Consider the following 11779-nt stretch of genomic DNA (forward strand, 5'->3'; position numbering starts at 1 on the left):
CTAAAACCGCAGGAACCCTGATCATCTCAGAGGACTTATTTTTTAGTCTAGATGTATAAACAATGGATTTTATTTATAAAAAAAAAAAAAGTACCCTCATTTGCACTCTGGTGAACTTGATACATTCATTCTGTGTGGCTTGATAAACATTCATACATGATAAACATTAAAATGACAAGAAATTTAATAAGATGCTATACAGTCTCTGGAACCACATTAGGTTTACCCTGTGTAATTCATCTCTGCAAGCTGCTTTCCCCTCAATGATAATGATCCTAAACGGCGATCAAATGGGATCCTGTTGGGATGATGTTATAAATCATTCCTGTTTGCAGTCCACACACTCACACATATATATATGCTTTTGCAAAAATGGAATAAAAATCAAAACAACACTTATTTGCTCAAGCAGTTTGTGACATGCATGAAAGGGGAAAAAGCCATAACCCAAATCCAAACATGTCATCCAGGGAAAGGTGTGAAATCAAAGAGGTGCATGAATGACAATGAGGGGATCCGGGAGCACAATAAACGCGGGATTTTAGTCATGCTGGAGGAGGTGTACAAGGTTCACAGTGGAGAATGACAGCAAGTGTGAAGCTGCAGACAGAAGCAGTCAGTCCCAGAGGAGGGGGAGGACTGTCATAGCCTGAGGAGCTGCATTCTCATTTGTCAAAGACGATAGAAACAAGCTCAACAGCAGATGCCATCTCATGCCATGAGACAGATGGACACGGGAACGTAAAGGAGACATGAGTGTAGTGAACAGGGAGGGAGAGACAGAGAGAAAAGAAAGACTGAAGTGTGCGAAGAAAAGGGGAGGACGTCGGTTAGTTGTTAGAAGTCAGCTGAAGTAAGGGATTTCTTTCGAAATTCCACAGTCTCAAAGCTGGTAATAAGAACAGCACCTGAGGAGGGTTGATCTGAAGAATCCACTGCTGTTTCCTCCCCAACCTTAGTTTCAGGCTGACTCTGATCCAGCTCTATAGTGGGGGCGTCGCTGTCCTCTGAATCAGAGAATAAACAGGATATATAGGAGAGTACAATTAATGATTCATTTGGAGGAAATCATAAAAAGTTAATGAATTGTTTTGACTTACTGCTCTGGTTGACGCTGTCTGTGGTGGGCGGCACTACAGGATCTCCTGTGTCATGGCTGCTCGAGGTGGTTGTGTCAGCAGATTCAGCTGGTACCGGCTCCTTTTGTGTTTCACAGGAAGCTGAATCCACCACTGAATGTGAAAAGACACTTAGGTTTCACTACTAAGATAACAAAGTCACTCTGACAAACAGTGAAAAAAAGTTTTTTCAAGTTTTTCATCTAAGATTTATATTTTATTTAATTTCTGCTTCATTTCAATTAACAATTTTTTTTATATAGTTTTAGTTTTTAGATTTGCTATGTGTGTATATATAGTGTGTTACTATGCAGTTGCTAAAACTTTAAAGTATGCTTAATTTTTTGTTTGCCACAATGTCTTATGCATTACTTAATTATACTTATAATTTTGTCATCAGTAGGTGCACATGCATGGAATTGGCTCCACTACGGGGCAACGCTAACAGATGGGTTGTTGCTTGCAAGAACCAATAGAAGAAAGTATCAGAAAACGAAATAAAAACAATGGAAGATGAAGGTACAGACAACAGCAACGGATATGCGAGGAGGTCAAAAAGTACCCGCGTTTGTACAACTCCACTTTGAAACAGTATAAGGAAAACAACTCAGTGCTGTCCTCTTCAGGTCAGGAGGACTATTACAGTCGTAGTGCATATACATCACCCGTCTGAACAAGTTACTGCCAGTGGAGTCTAGGTTAAAAGGCTAGAACACTTGACCGTGTGCGAGACATAATGGCAGATGGAAAAACGAAGCATACCCCAGATCTTAGCAAACATTGCAAAAAAGAGAAACTGTAATGTACTAAATAAAGACCATAATTATCCCACCTGTAGATGCACTTTCTTTTGTTTCTGGTTCTTCTGGCTGGCTGGGGGTGGTATCCGTGTTATGTTCAGCTGGATTGCTCTTAGGTTGAGCTGGACTGCTTTCAGTGCTGCTGGGCCTCAGAGGGCTCTCGCCCAGACTGCTCTTAGGAGAAAGCATCTCCATTTCTTCACCCCAGTCTGACACAGGCTGGTGACCGTCCAGTGGGGAGAAAGGGCTGTGCGGTTTGGGTCCCTCTGGTGTACTGAGTGTCTCCTGTGGGGAAGGGATGTGGACTTTGGGTCTTGGGGTACGTTGCTCTTTTGGGCTGGGAGTAGAGGTTGCAGGAGAGGTAGGGGTCTTTTCTGTTGGTTTAGCATCTTTTGAGTCTTCCTCGTGATCTGCTTTTTCATCCTCTTCTACATCTTCCTGTTCACCATCGCTGGCATCCTCCCACTCATCATCATCCTCTTCAGCGAGGCCTCCTTCATCAGACTTCTGCACAGCAGGAGAAGGTCAGGAACAATTGAAACCCAGACTAATTAAAAGCAACCTTCACTCATATGGCTCTTCAAAAGAACTCTTAGTACCATAATACTCAGTGTTTTCAGGCCTCTTACCTTGTCTGACAATGTAGCCTTGAGGGTGCCATCCTTGTTCTCGTTTTCCTTCTCTTTGACCTTCTCTTCATCCTTCTCCTTCTCTTGCTCCTCCTTTCTTCCTTTCTCCTCTTCATTTTCCCCTTCCCACCGATTATCATGCATGCTGTAGGAAGGAAGGATGTTGGTCAATGAATATTAATTCATGAAATGCTCCCTAGAATGAAAATTTCTCTACCTATAATGCCAAACAGCAATAACAGGCATCAAATCATAAACCCTGTTTCCACCTGGTATTAAGATGCGTTTCTGTGATCTGATCACAAGTGGTGACGCTAAATACAGGTAGAAATTGGGTCTAAAACCTCTTTTTTTTTTTTATTGGATCCTGGAAACCACATATGGAGGTAGCTAAAAACATGTGACGTAGTGGAAATGGTGATCATTCTCACAATGTGAGAACACACCAAAACAAGCGATTTAAATGTTGCTGCTTTGTACCAAACGCACATATGTAGTCCTTCATACTTTGCATTCGCTTCCTTTCCTGCTAACCCGAGTAACATAGGTTGATCTCCTTCAGATGCATTTGAAACAAATGTTAATACCAGGTGGAAACTGTAATGTGTCTTGTCTGACTACTTGTGATCAGATTACAGAAACTGCATCTTACTACCAGGTGGAAACCGGGCCAACGTTTAGAGAACATAACTAAAGCCTAGTGGCTACTAGAAAAAGGGACAAACTCTTTAATGGGGCCGTCAAAAATGGTGCATATAAGGGTCACTTGGTGTCCTGCATGAGACAATTAAGTTCCCAAGCGTGGACTTTATAGGGCAGGGCTGATATGTCTAATTCCACCTGTTTTAATAGGACATCAACACAGGAAAGAAAACCGGTCTAGTTAAGTCATATCATAAGATCGCTAGAACACTGATGTCTAATCCTGCTCCTGGAGGGCCAACGTTTTGCAGAGTTTGGCTCCAACTGGCCCAAACACACTTGAAATTTCTTGTAATCCATGGAGATTACGATTAGCTGGTTCAGATGTGTTTAATTAGGATAGTGGCCCTTCAGGAGCAGGACTGGACTCCTCTGCTCAATGCTGGTGTGGTCCTGAAAGATGGATCATTCTCCACAATGCAAAGGACTATTGCATACCTGTAGCTTTTGCTTTGACCGTGACCCTTCCCTCGTCCACGGCCTCCCTGTCTGGGTTTGCCCTGTCCCATGAAGTCCCCGAAGGTTGGTGCCTTGGGGGGCCTCTTGCTATCTTCTGCATAAGAGAGATTACAGCAATATTTATCCTTGAAGGGTGACGTAGGGCTGAGCAAGACCTTGGAAAACAATTCTGCGTCTGAAATCTGTGGTGGAGAGAGATGACCCTGAGTAATAGATGGCCCCTTGTCATTCTGATGGATTGCCCCTCTATGCATCACTTTTCAGGATGAGAGGAGGGGAATGGATGAGAAAAACATGCAAATGTGCCCTTGATTTGACAGCACTGTGATGAGATTTGACTTGAACGTTGTGAGGTAGACACTGGGTTTGTAAGGCACTCAAAGTAAAGACATCAGCAAATGAGCATGTATCAAAAGCAGCAAGAATTTCTTCAATGCAAAAGATGTACTTTGGTTTGTTATGAGCGACAGCTTTTGAATATCAATATTCAGGAGAAAAATGTAATGTAAAAATTACAATGTTAGGGAAAGAGTGATGTTAGATAGAGGATTGTGCCTTAGCAGGGGAATGTCGTTTGAGTATAAGCCAATTGGTAGTATGCTACAATCCTGAACATAACAGAACACATCTTTGATTAGGACATTTAGTTTTGCTGGATTGAACTGAGAAGTACCCAAATGAAAGCACCAAAGTGAAAAAATAATTAATACAACATTTTATTTTAGGTGCTGATGTCCTCATTTAAAACATCCCAGAGGATGCAGGGCCTAATTTTTACTGCAAATGTTGAAAATGTAAGACTAATTCTGTAACAAAACTATACACCCACCCATATATATATATATATATATGTGTGTGTGTATATATATATATATATATATGCTAAAGGATCATTAAGGCATGTTTATGTCAGAATCTGCTGAGAAACCACAGCACAAAACATCACCAAAGAGCCACAAAGACAGTTTCACAAAGTGTAATAAATGTAATATAAAATGTAATAAATGTGTATAAACGTGCACCTGTAACTACTCTATGCTTTTGCTGGAGTATTAGTCTATTGGCTGGCTGTATGAAGTAATAGGCACTCTAAAAATGTGGGGTGACATTCATTGTTTGTGTAGAACAGGTGTCAGGTGGTCACTGTGATGGGTGTGGAAGACTGTTAACAGACTTATTTACCACTAATTAGCCAAAATTAGAGTGTCCTGAGGCCTGTTGTTTTTACCCAGGTAAGTTTGGGCTCAAGAAGGTGGGTTGGTTTTGAGCAGGTTTCGTCGCCATGGTAACTTGCGCTACACGACTACCTTGCTTTGGGTTAGAGATTGCAAAACCAAACTAGACCAATCAGCTTTGAGCAAAGTGACATATATCCAATGCAATAAAGTCACTCCCCCTGTATCTGAATTGCGCAGACTCTTGCGAGAAGTGAATCAAACCGATGCTCTCCATGCTCCGGGTGACTGGCTGTTTGCTGCACACTTTTAGGTGCACGCATTCCAGAGTTGATCACAAACTATCAGCGCAGGAACGGCTGTTGGCTTGCACTCAGACTAGGGCCAATGTGAACTGTGAAGGAGGGTAAAGAGACACTCGCCACACCCCCACACCCACCCTACCCCGTGTGCCCTCTCCAGCCACAGCTGAGTCCTCCTTGAACCTGTGAAAACGCCACAGGGTCACTGGTCGTCTCATTCTCACCCTGTCAGCATGAATTACTCCTATACACGGAGTATTTATCTGTCTCTCTTTTTAACACAGAAATAAAATTGTTAGAGCTAATATTATAGGCATAATCTCACAATAAAAATTCTGTCATCCCTGATGTCATTCATGACATTCTTCTGCTCAACACAAAAGGAAAAATGTTAAACAAAGTACTGGCCTCTCTTTGCCATATAGTGAATGTGTAGTATTTATGTCTACTTTTGTGTTCTACAGAAGAAAGTAAGTCATATGGGTTTTGGACCAAATGAGGGCGAGTAAAATATGACAGAATGAAAATTTTTAATGAACTAGCCCTTTAAGGATTCCATAGCTCTATGGCATACTCATAGTTACAATAGTGAACATTTATGTTTTTGATACTCACATTGTATCTGTTTTCTGGACATCCCACTCTCGTCTCCACTGGCCAGTGGCGTTACGGTGACGAGCCAGTCGTTCTTCGTCAATCTGCTCTCGCTCCTTTTTCCAGCGGAGATACTCGGCTCTTTCTCGGCCAGTCATGGACAGAGTCATATCCACTGAGCCTTTACCGCTTGGCCTACGATTCTGTTATGGGATTAAAAAGAGAGAAAGTAAGTCTGAAAGTATAAATAATATTCTGGTCTCTACCATTACACAACCATGGGTTTGGTAAGGTTTTATCAGCCAAATTGTGAAATATTACTACAATTTAAAATATCCGATTTCTATTTTAATATAATTTAAAATGTTATTTATTCCTATGATGGGAAAGCTGTATTTTCAGCAGCCATTACTCCAGTCTTCAGTGTCAAATGATCCTTCAGAAATCATTTTAATGTACTGATTTGGTGCTTAAAAACATTTCTTACCATAATCATTGAAAACAGTTCTGCTTTTGTGGAAACTTGGACACAATTTTTTTTTTCAGGATTATTTGAAAAAAATTAAATATCAGGAATTATTTGAACGATTTTTTTTGTAACATTATAAATGTGTTTCATGACACATTTGAACAATTTAATTCCAGTAGAGTACTTGTCTTGTAGTTTAAACGAAAACAAACAAATCAATGTGCTTAGTACCGTCCATTCTTTCTCAACCTCGGCACCAGTCTTCACATTGTCAAAGTCAACTCCACCCCAGTTGCGCACGTGACGCCGGCTTCCCTCCTTGCGGTCAGTTTCTAGTATCGGCCCACTACGCCGTGGGTCATCAAGGAAGTTTCTGATGGGGTTCTTCTCTCCATCAGTCTGCAAAAGATACATGTTAAGTGTGAATGTGCACGTGTATCAGATTGACACTAGAATGATACATTAAAAAGAGAAAGTTGGGTTGACCAAAACATACTTTTTGACCTCTCTCATATTCAGCAATCTTTTCCATCTCTTCATTCATCTTCTCTATGTTCTGTCTTCTTTTTTCCTCCCACTCCTGAGAAATTGGATATCAACTCCAATTAAAATGGCTTGTAGATTATGATGCTTGTGTCTAAAACCGTATGTCCTAATTTCTGTATATTTTATTGTGTCCTACACACCTACAAATGACTTTGTAAGTAAATGAATATACCACAACAATGTTCTACAATATCTCAATAACAAAATGATTAGAAAAGGTCACTGGTGACCGTCAATAGTGACCTTTGATTTCCTGTCCGAGCCTGATCCTCCTTGCGTTCCTCCTCCACCTCTTCCTCCTCTCCACCCTCCTCTAGAGGAGCGTTCAGTACGAGCTGGACCCTCTCCACCTTCACCATCCTGAGGTTGCCTCTCCGACCATGGTTCACCTTTGTTTGAACGAGGCTCTCTTCTTCCGCCGCGGTGGCCACCTCTGCTCAGCCGGCCCGATCCGGTTCTGTGGGGGGGACTCTCACCATGAGGCAGACCAGACTCTTCTTCTTCTGGGCCCTGGTCACCACGATGACTAGCTGGTTTCCTGTCATTCGCCACACGCTTCTCCTAGAAAGGCAGTATGAAGATTTAGAGGTTTTTAGTACATGAGTAAAAAAGCTCATCATGACATTTCTATTCAGTCAGGTTCATAAGACCAGCATAGTTTTAGTATTATTTATATTTCAATCTTTTTCAGTTTTATTTTAGTTTAAGTATTAGGCATTTTATGTGCTTGTCATTTATATTCGTTTTTTTATTAATATTTAGCTTCAATTTATTTTTATTTCAGTTTTAGCAATAATTTTAGTACTTCAAATTAAACTTATTTTATTTCAATTTGTTCCCAAAGCAACATTTCTAATTTTCTTTTTACAGTTTAAGTATACATTTTCATCATTTTATTTTATTCCAGCTTTATGTTAATTAACAAAATAACCATTTAATCATTTTAGTTAACAATAACAACACTGCATTAAATATAGACCATGCCCGATAACTGGAAATCACATTCTATACAGAGCAACAATTTGCATGTTTATCTGTTAAGTTCAACAAGTATATCTGAATAAAATTCTCACTTTGCAGTTACTGAAAGGCATGACCTTCGCAGACCACAATAGGAGGGTCTATCACAGCTGTGCAGACCATCTGTGATCCACTGAAACTCTACAGGTATTGATTAAAATACTCTACAGCTTGTCTCAGCCTTCCTCAGGAGGGAAATTAAAATCCTCAGAGCTGTGAGGAATGGGAGGGCCAATTAACTTCTACATGCTCTTGTTCTCTATTGGAGCTGATGCAAATCATTAGCGGTCTGAGGTTATTCAGAATCAAACTTGAATTAAAAAACATAGTACGTTTATTAATACGGAATACTTACATATACTGCTTCTATTTAATATTTTATTTTTAAAAAGCCAAAAATATCTGATAAACTACAGGCTTTAGGGCTGTGAAGATATAGATCATAGTTCTTTTTAGGGTTGTGCAATATGTATAATCTAAGATAACGTTACTGAACAACTCCTTGCCTTCACCTACTGGCGGTTTTAGTTCCAGTCATTCATATTTCAATATTCAAAATCTCACAGCATTATTTATGCAACTGCAATTGCAGTGTAGATGCATATATGCCACCTCTGAGTTGCATTAAACAGTAATTTTTTGCAGAACCAATTATGATAATACCATATAATGTAATTTTATGGTAAATTGCTATTCTATGAAAATATTCTGCTATCTGTCTTTACCGCAGCTGATTTGGACAAGTCAACGGTCACTGAGAAGTTCTCCTTTTCCGTCTTTCTCCGTTCAGACTCAGGCTCATGAGGGCGGGGTTTCCGAGGTGTTGTCACAGCGATGCCCTCCTGTTCAGCCTTTTTCTTATCTTCCTGTATTTCCTGGTGACACAAGAGAAGACAAGCAAGCTGAATTAATGAATAAAAACTGACCAAGATAAAAGCCTTGATTCTGAGCATCTCAAATGCTCAATCCATGTACAATGAATAACACTTAAAGTCAACATAAAGAATTATTAGCAGTACACCAAATACACAAATTGGCAGAGTGGCAGCAGTTAAATTCACCTGATATCTCTTGACCAAAGCCTCATTCTTCTTCCGCAGAGCTTCGATCCTTTTGTCCAGCTCTGCATCTTTCTCCTCCTTCGTCTTTAGATCCACCACAGCAGACTGACAAAGAGAGAAAAAGAGAGACAGGCAAAAAAAACAAAACACTGATTATATTACAGTTTTAACACATTTGGTCTACATGTTCAACAAATTTAGACCAGATCTGACCTCTTGGTCTAGGAACAATTTGTCTAGGAATGATGAATGATAATAGTTTTAACATAAAATTACCACAATTCCCTATACAAGGTATCTGATATATACAACATTTTTATATATCAGGACCCTCCAGTTTTTTCATCTTGACATGAATCATAACAGAATGATGATAGCCAGCCTCACCATGGCTAGAAGCCTGTCCTAAAGCAAAAGGTGGAGAGCTGAAGAAATCCCTGAACCTAAACGAGAGGAGACAAGAATGCAACAAGAGCAAAAACATTTTTTTCCCTCAATGAAATTGCATGCATTATCACACGACCATAACTATTCATATCACATAATAGGAGAGGTTGGCATCATCATAAACCCTCTTATGAATACAGACTATATAAAGCCCTGCATAAGCGTATTAGTGAGAACATAACACTATGAACAAGGTAGCCGAACGTTTGAATACATTGCCAGAGCGTGTTTACCATAAATTATGTCTCTGAAACAAGTGTGAGGACTATCACTATGTATCAATATCATCAGAGAAGCCGCCAAGAGTCTATGTGGTCAATTCAAGAGGCGAGCTAACGTAACTTTTTGATTTGTTTAGTGAACCAAAAAGGCAGTTTAAAAGATATACAGACATTCTTCCGCCTATATAAATGAATGATTCAAAGCTTTAAAACTTCACACTGTTTTACCTCTAGCAAGTGCGGCGCCCCTAAAAGTGGCTTGTAAGGTGCAGTCGACCGTTGACAATACTTCCGTTGACAACAGCTTCCACTTCCAGAACGGATGTGAGCGTCAGACGGAATTTCAAAATAAAAGTAATTTAGTTTGAGATTTGACCAATTTCATATGCCACACACAGCTTGGAAGGTCAAAGAGAAAAGCATTTAAAAAAAGACAAGGGTATAAGTAATTAAACTCTTTACACTCACATAGACTTACTAATAAAAGTCTCATAATTATTCTAACACTGTAAAATCAGATTATGGTGCATTGTATCTTTTAGGCTTAAAGCACCATCTGCTGGACACCTCTTGACATGTAAGTATTCGTAAATCTGTCTGATCCATCTTCCTGTCTACTCTAGAATGGATCCACTAAAATTACTGCACATCTCACTCAGTTCCACTGGATAGACAGATCACAAAAAGCTCTGGCTGGATGTCTTTCTTGATTTTCAAGATTCACTACTATAGGATACTGTCTTTGAGACAAATAAGCACAAGGGCAAAGACTCCTTCAAAATATGCTGTAACGTCAAATAAAATAACGGCTTGTACAAATACACAATCATATAAATTATATATAATATTTTCTAGTAGCCTAGTCGTGTATAAATCTTCACAATGCAAATATAAATACAGGGTCGTATGTTTATATGCAGGCATTTTATATATAAAGCTCAAAATAAAACAATAAATTGCTTTATTTGTTGCTATGCATCACTCTCAACAACATACAACCCCCATTTTTTCCCACCATCCTTCACCCATCTGAACAAAACAAAACCATATTATCCATCATTTCAAAACTACTGTAATGCAGACATTAAAAGATGCATGTGATGTGATGATACAATGTTGCATGCTTTCTATTACTATATTTACTAATTTTAAAATAAGTTAAGATAGATAGATAGATAGTTATTGTTGTACGCTTATTATGTTATGGCAGTCTCAAGGGCTCATCTCGAATCAAATCAAGGGTCAAATAAATAAGTTTAGGGGTTCCACTGACCCGTGACTTGTCATGGTGCTTCTGCGCATGCCCACTACTACAACACTAAAGGTAAACAAAGAGGAAAGCATTCAACCGGCCTCAGTCCTGTCTAAACATTAAACACTGCTCTCCTACCGGCCTTTCTGTCCGATCAAAACATGGATGGGATATTTTCATGTCGAGCAAGTATTTATTATGAGCAAGGCGGCAGGAAATATATGGAGGACTTAGTGACGATGAAGCAGGAGGATGAGCCGAGTGAAGATGAACTGGACGCCGCCGAACGTGGCGAGATCGCGGCACCAGCAAAAGACCAAAACCCCGACGCTTCAATCCAAGACTCCATCCCCGGATCTATCACTGTTACTTATGTTCAAGATGATGAGCCTAGCTCTACTCTTCAGCAGGCGTCGATGCCCTCCTCTCACCCGTCCAAATACACTCGTCGGCCGCGGGCTGTGGCTATGTTCGCCGTGTTCGACGGACACGGAGGTCCGGACGCCGCGCGCTTTGCTCGCCGCCATTTGTGGGACCACATCAAAAAACAAAGAGGCTTTTGGTCTGAGGACGACGACGAGGTGTGCGCTGCTCTGCGAAAGGGATTCATCACTTGTCACCATGCCATGTGGAAGAAATTACGTAAGTTATAAAATTGAACGTCACATATACACATGTTCTCGTTTAACACTGAAGTCTCTGCCATTTTATGGACGTGCAAGGGAAAGAGTCCAGGCAACTGATCATTTTGAATAAAGGTTGCAACATCCGATTTACCCCGCCAAAATAAGTTGCACAACCACTGCAGGCCACACCAAACAACTAACCCATATCTGAAATAGAGTGACAGCACATCAGATCAGAATAGTGTTTTGCTTACAGAAATCACAGCTCAACACCCTGCTTAAAGGTGCATTAGCGTATTATGCAATTGACTGAGTACCTACAACAAAACTGTGACAAAAATGTTAACTTATTAAATAC

General features: G+C 40.1%; 2 protein-coding genes across 2 annotated transcripts in view; one reads left to right on the forward strand and one right to left on the reverse strand.

Moving 5' to 3' along the window:
• Window positions 1-339: 339 nt before the first annotated feature.
• On the reverse strand, window positions 340-9850 carry LOC107723874 (coiled-coil domain-containing protein 9-like). Its single transcript, XM_016532603.1, has 14 exons — window positions 9772-9850; window positions 9263-9318; window positions 8876-8980; window positions 8540-8689; window positions 7038-7355; window positions 6745-6828; window positions 6480-6647; window positions 5801-5982; window positions 5319-5368; window positions 3688-3802; window positions 2548-2692; window positions 1951-2425; window positions 1101-1232; window positions 340-1007 (listed from the first exon to the last, which is right to left on the reverse strand). Exons 2-14 carry the CDS (start codon window positions 9263-9265, stop codon window positions 838-840), a joined length of 2097 nt encoding a protein of 698 aa, XP_016388089.1. The 5' UTR covers window positions 9266-9318; window positions 9772-9850; the 3' UTR covers window positions 340-837.
• Window positions 9851-10425: 575 nt separating this feature from the next.
• Window positions 10426-11779, forward strand: part of LOC107723873 (protein phosphatase 1D-like) — a 9365-nt gene continuing 8011 nt past the window's right edge. Inside the window, exon 1 of the mRNA XM_016532602.1 lies at window positions 10426-11437. Coding sequence (XP_016388088.1) covers window positions 10957-11437 — 481 coding nt within the window. The 5' untranslated portion in view covers window positions 10426-10956. The remainder of the gene's footprint in view (window positions 11438-11779) is intronic.

The sequence above is a fragment of the Sinocyclocheilus rhinocerous genome, unplaced genomic scaffold, assembly GCF_001515625.1.
Source record: "Sinocyclocheilus rhinocerous isolate Xijiao unplaced genomic scaffold, SAMN03320098_v1.1 scaffold2650, whole genome shotgun sequence".
NCBI lineage: Eukaryota > Metazoa > Chordata > Actinopteri > Cypriniformes > Cyprinidae > Sinocyclocheilus > Sinocyclocheilus rhinocerous.

What these genes read in the sequence shown, in the direction of transcription:
- LOC107723874 (XM_016532603.1), bottom strand. An exon ending in GGGCACACGGGGTAGGGTGG is followed by an intron (nt 3,803 to 5,318) that starts GTGTGGGGGTGT and finishes TCTCTTATGCAG; the next exon opens with AAGATAGCAAGAGGCCCCCC. An exon ending in AGACAGCGTCAACCAGAGCA is followed by an intron (nt 1,008 to 1,100) that starts GTAAGTCAAAAC and finishes TCTCTGATTCAG; the next exon opens with AGGACAGCGACGCCCCCACT.